At 50.3% G+C, this 5490-nt stretch overlaps 1 protein-coding gene across 14 annotated transcripts in view; it reads left to right on the top strand.

Moving 5' to 3' along the window:
* Positions 1 to 57: 57 nt before the first annotated feature.
* The window catches only part of SLC35H1 (solute carrier family 35 member H1), a 29602-nt gene continuing 24169 nt past the window's right edge, over positions 58 to 5490 (top strand). For 4 of the 14 annotated variants that reach the window (XM_086760415.1, XM_086760416.1, XM_086760414.1 and 1 more), the window contains exons 1-8: positions 58 to 255; positions 334 to 484; positions 1839 to 1902; positions 2126 to 2198; positions 2383 to 2551; positions 2842 to 2925; positions 3265 to 3440; positions 4143 to 4272. In XM_086760415.1, coding sequence (XP_086616541.1) covers positions 154 to 255; positions 334 to 484; positions 1839 to 1902; positions 2126 to 2198; positions 2383 to 2551; positions 2842 to 2925; positions 3265 to 3440; positions 4143 to 4272 — 949 coding nt within the window. In that variant the 5' untranslated portion in view covers positions 58 to 153. The other 10 variants (XM_086760428.1, XM_086760425.1, XM_086760423.1 and 7 more) reach the window with 9 other exon arrangements.

Genomic DNA, 5490 nt, shown 5'->3' with positions numbered 1-5490 from the left:
CTCCGGCTTGCCGCCGCCTCTGCCTCTCTCCGCTCGGGCCCCGTCCCGCCCCGGCCCCGTCTCTTCCCCCGCCCCGCCCGCCGACGTCACCGGCGCCCTCGCCTCCCGTCCCGGTGCGCCCTCACCCCTCCCCGCGGCGGGCAGCCGAGGCGCATGGCGGCGGGGGCGGGCGGCGCGGCGCTGGCGGCGCCGCTGCTGCTGCTCTATTACGGCTTCTCCATCGGCATCACCTTCTACAACAAGTGGCTCATGAAGGTGCGGGGAGGTGGCGGGCGGGCGGGCAGCGGCTCCTCCTCTTGGCGGCGGCGGTGATGGCGGCTGTCGGTCCCGCAGAGCTTCCCCTTCCCCCTGCTCGTCACCCTGCTGCACCTCCTCCTCATCTTCGGCCTCTCGGCACTCGCCCGCGCCCTGGCGCGCTGCCGCTCCAGTCGGCCGCGGGCCGCGCTCTCCTGGGCCGACTGCCTCCGCCGGGCGGCCCCCGCAGGTACGGTCGGCGCGGAGGGCTGGGCGGCGGCGGGGCGGAGGCTCTGCCTGCCGCGGGGGCCGGGGCTGGGCGCGGCGGTGGGGCCCGCGGGCGAGGCAGAGGAGCGGGACCGGGGCGCTGAGCGGCTGTGGGAGGGTGCCCGCGCCGCTGTGGCCGTCGCGGCGGCCTCTCGGGCCGGGGCCTGGGATGGTCTTCGGGGCCAGGCGTGCGGCAGCGCCCGGAGCAAGCAGCACCTTTGCGGCCTCCCTTGGGGTAGGAGTGAGGCGGGGGTAGCGGCCAGCACCGCTCCCGCGGGTGTTCAGCACTGCGGGCGTCCCTCGCGCTGCCTTTCTGGGGCAGGGTAGGCATGGGGATTACCGAAAGCTTTAGCTTTGGGTGTGCTGTCTTCACTGGTCATACCAAAAACTGGTATGGAGAGGCCACACTGGCCGTATTTTTCTGAACGAGCCCCTGGCACGTGAGAACGTATGATGAGAATCTTGTACGCTACCTCCGTGAGTTGTCCCTGCAAGTTATTTCTTCTCTTTAACACTGGTAGCAAGCCATGCGTTTATGTTGTTTCAGGAGTTTTCCCTGTTTGGAACTTGGTCTTTATGATACAACAGTTCATCATACGTGACACGCAAAACTGCTGTAGTTGAGAGCAAGGAGTGAAGCTCCTATTCAGAGCCCAGAACTCTAGCTACTTCAGCAGTGCTTTGGCTGTGTATTATGTTGGCTCAGTCATCGTCATACTGTCTCCCAGAGAACAGCATCTGGTCTACAATCTCTGGCAAGGTTTGCAGTACCTTACACAACATGCTCCGTGGTTTCTTGAAAAGTGCTTTCTCCGTATCCATAGGAATACTGCCTTTCAGCGTAGCATGCCACTGGATCAGTAAAACTGTTTCCTGTGGTAGGAAGCTTATATACAAGGGAGAATAGACTGTAACAAGAGCTGCTCCAAGACAAAGGGTGTGTGCTGTGGATTGTTGCCAGGCTTGCTTCTTGCAGTGGTCCTCATACTTACCCGTTATCATGCTCTGATACCTTCGAAAAAGACTTCATGCAAATCCACCATGGCTTTCAGTCCCAGGGAGGGCAAGGGTTATTTCTGCACTTTTGCGTAGTGTATGTTCGGTGAGCATGGTGCTGAGCCCAACTTAAATCATAGAATATTGAACAGGACAGACATGTAAAGAGCTGATGATATCTGAGCTGTGTTGGTACTGAAGAATTAACCTGAGAAATTTTTAATTTTTTTTTTTTTTCTGAGTCTGCTTCGTAGCAGGTTTGGTTTGGTTTTGTTTTGGTTTTTTTTTTTTAATGTGTGGAAGACAGTTAACTTCAGGATTTTTTTTCTTTGATTCTTTAGCTCTGTCAACTTCCTTGGATATTGGGCTGAGTAACTGGAGCTTCTTATACGTCACTGTCTCCCTGTGAGTACCGACACCATCTTCCCTGGGAGCTCTCCTGTGGGGTTTAGAAAGTGCTTTGTCGTGGTCAGTTTCTTGAGTGGGTATATGGCGTGGTGGGGTTGGCATGCGTGGTCTATGACAGGTTGCTGGTAGCAATGTAGAAGTGGGTGATCTGGTTCCTGATGATACTTGGCTGGGAAGGACTACACTGGAGGAAACTGACAGTGTATTTTGGTCCTTACAGCTACACGATGACCAAATCCTCTGCCATTCTCTTCATCCTGCTTTTTTCACTGCTCTTCAAGCTGGAGGAAGTGGTAAGGGTCCCATGCAATGCTTTAGGGAGGGAGAAGGTCAGGCCCAGGGAAATAGGCAGTATAGTATGTGTACAAGAAACTTACCAGAAGAATGCAATTATGTGGATTAATCTGAAAGAGGGGAGATGTCTGTCTCTGTTTGGTTCCAGGAATCTGTAGTGACTTTGTGTTTGCTCTCATCCAGAGGGTGGCATTGCTGCTTGTGGTTCTGCTCATCGCTGGGGGACTCTTCATGTTCACCTACAAGTCCACACAGTTCAACACACAGGGGTTCGTGCTGGTGCTGTGTGCCTCTTTCCTTGGGGGTATTCGCTGGACTCTCACACAGATACTTATGCAGAAGGCTGAACTGGGTATGTAGGGTGTTAGGAAGTGGGCGGTGGTGCTGGTAACAGGGAGGGGAATGAGGAGGTAGTAGCCCTTGCTGCAGAAACAAAACATCTTGTATGAGGGACAGTGTTTGAAACCTGGGCAGGGGTTATCTGTTGATGGGTAATAAAGGTGGCTTGACCTCTGCAGCACCACAGGTGGGGGATTACAAATAAGGTGTATGTCTAGGAATAGTACTAATAAAGGCTGTAGGAGCTATGTTATTTCCTGGCTTGTTTTGCTACCTGGTCTATTATTGATTCTCCTCTTTCAGGGCTCCAGAACCCCATTGATATTATGTTTCACCTGCAGCCGCTCATGTTCCTGGGACTCTTCCCACTCTTTGCAGTGTTTGAGGGTGCGTGAGTTAATTAGAGAAAGCAGAGATAGCTTTATAGAGTGGTTGGGGAGATTACTTACCAGTTTGTTGTTTGAGATAATTCATTTAGATAAGTGAACAGCTATGAACTTTACAAAGTAGTTAAAGACCTGGAATTATAAGGACTCAGATATACCTTATGCTGGCAGAACATTAAAAAGTGCATAGGAATAATAGCCTGCCACACTTGTGGAAGTAAAGGCTGTGAAGAATTGGCTTCACATCCTGATATTGGAATGTGAGCAGACCACCCCATCTTGTTGTGAGGAGTCCTGGGAGTTGGGAAGGGCACTCTGCTACTCACTCTCTTGTTCCTAGGCCTGCCTTTGTCCATATCAGAGAAGCTCTTCCATTTCCATGAAGCAGGAATGCTGCTCTCTCTGGTAGGGAAGCTGTTCTTGGGTGGAATTCTTGCCTTTGGTCTAGGCTTTTCTGAGTTCCTCTTGGTTTCCAGAACATCTAGCCTCACCCTTTCCATTGCTGGCATTTTTAAGGTAAGGCATGGTTCCTGTGCTACTACTAGAAGACAAGTACTGAGTCATCCCTAATTGGGCCTCATGTAGTGGGAACTGCCTTAGAGCCTTAGAAATCATCTCCTGTTATTTTCATTGTCCTTGCATGGGAGCTTGATGCTTTGCATTGCAGTCTCTGCAGTGAAGTCCCTTGGTCCCTGACAGCAAGGGGCAGAGACTAGTGGCCGTTCTGTAAAAAATACCGTTAAGGTTCAAAGTTTGGTGGGATCTGGGATAGACTAAAACACATGGACCTCATGAACAATGGATGGTGCAGGAGGGAGGAGTGGTAAGAAGGACATGCTCTTGCATCAGACCTGGATATGAGGAAACCACTGGTTTGAGCTCTCTCTTTAACCTAGTTTGGCATATTCTCCCTTCCTTTGAGGAATCCAGCACACATACTTTTGAACTGAATGGTGATACGTGAAATTTGTCTGATCCGAAAGTCAGAGCATTCCCATTTAACCAAGCTATGCATTCAGAGGACTTGAAATCTCGCATCCCAGTTTAACAGGTCATTCTGTTTCTAGAAACTGTTTTTAGAGCTCTCTGCACATGGATGAATGTGCTAATGGAAATTAGGAGCCTTTAATCTTGATCAAGGCTTGAGCTGTAGAATGTCTCATGCATATTTCCTCAGGTCCTGCCCCCTGGCATGTTTGGTGTTTTTTTTTTCCACAGGAAATCTGCATTTTATTCCTTGCCACACGTTTGCTGGGAGACCACCTCAGTCTCTTGAACTGGCTGGGCTTTGCTGTCTGTCTGTCAGGAATCTCCCTTCATGTCATTCTCAAAGCCATGAATTCCAAAGGTGATTCTGTCTTATATCCCTTTCTATTTCTCTGTAGGCATTCTCGTAGCATCACCGGGAGCTCTGTCTAGTTCCAGCTACTTGCCAGTGCCAGGTTTGATGGCACTCTAGCAAGATGAACTCTAGCAAGTTTGTCTCTAAATGGGCTGTCTGCATGCAGGCGAAAAAGCACTGAAGCTGCACAAAGAGGCCAGCTCTGACCCTGACGTGGAGTTGCTGCTGCGCCACACTGAACATGGCGAGGAGGAGAAAGAGGATGTTGAAACCCGACAACAACACTGACTGAACATGAAGCACGAAGTCCCCTGCTCTGTTCTTACCAAACCTGCCTAACAGCTGTCTGAGAGGAAGGTCAGGAGTCTCTGTGACCACCCAAAGGAGAGCCAGGGCATGGCGAGGAAGTCCTGCTGTTCTACTGCAGTGTGGATCTGTAGATGCTGCACAAGAAATGGGCAATATCCCTTTCACAGAGAGCAAATTTGGAAGACTTCCAGTGGAAGTAGAACGGCGTGGTGAGACTGGGAAACGCTATAGAAAGCTTATTAGGGAATCCTGAAGGCTGTATATTGAGACTGTAGACCATGAGCTGTAGAATGAGCATGGAGATGTCTGGACTGCAGGCTGACTAGTTCAGGGATGATTTTAGTGTTGTTTAGGCTTTAAGTTCAAAAGAGAAGGTAGATATACCTTCCCATACTTTTGGTTCTGCTACGTAGGAACTCCCATCTTGGTGGGAGCAGATGACTGTATATAAATATATAGACTTGTCCCAGTGAGAAATAGCCTTTGTGCCTGGTGATCTCCGTGTTCTGTGTGCATAGTAAGGAGAGAATTAAATGCTGTTATTTGGGACCAGTTGAACCTAGCCAAATGATGTTGGTTGGAGGAAGGACAGGGATGCGTGAGTATGTCTGGCCCTACAGGCCAAAGGGAGAGAGAGCGGTATCACATGAGATCTAGCTTGAGCAATAAGCTTATCAGAAGGTATGTGGGTATTTGAGGAGGGGACTTCTTGGTTTTTAAATAAACTTTTTCTGATTTCCTTTTGTCTGCACGTTATGCACCTATGTTTCATCAAGCAGAGGTCATGTGTCTTCTGAACACCTTTCCTTTTAGACCACACTGACCTTGCTAGTGCACACTTAATTATTTTTGAGGCATGTCACACAAAATACTTGCCCATGAACAGGATCCTTGATCTCTAGGACTAGGGAGATC

This window comes from Chlamydotis macqueenii, chromosome 16 (assembly GCF_036417535.1).
Source record: "Chlamydotis macqueenii isolate bChlMac1 chromosome 16, bChlMac1.mat, whole genome shotgun sequence".
Classification (NCBI taxonomy): domain Eukaryota; kingdom Metazoa; phylum Chordata; class Aves; order Otidiformes; family Otididae; genus Chlamydotis; species Chlamydotis macqueenii.
The sequence above is the reverse complement of the archived record's forward strand: the minus strand, read 5'-3'. Positions and strand labels throughout refer to the sequence as shown.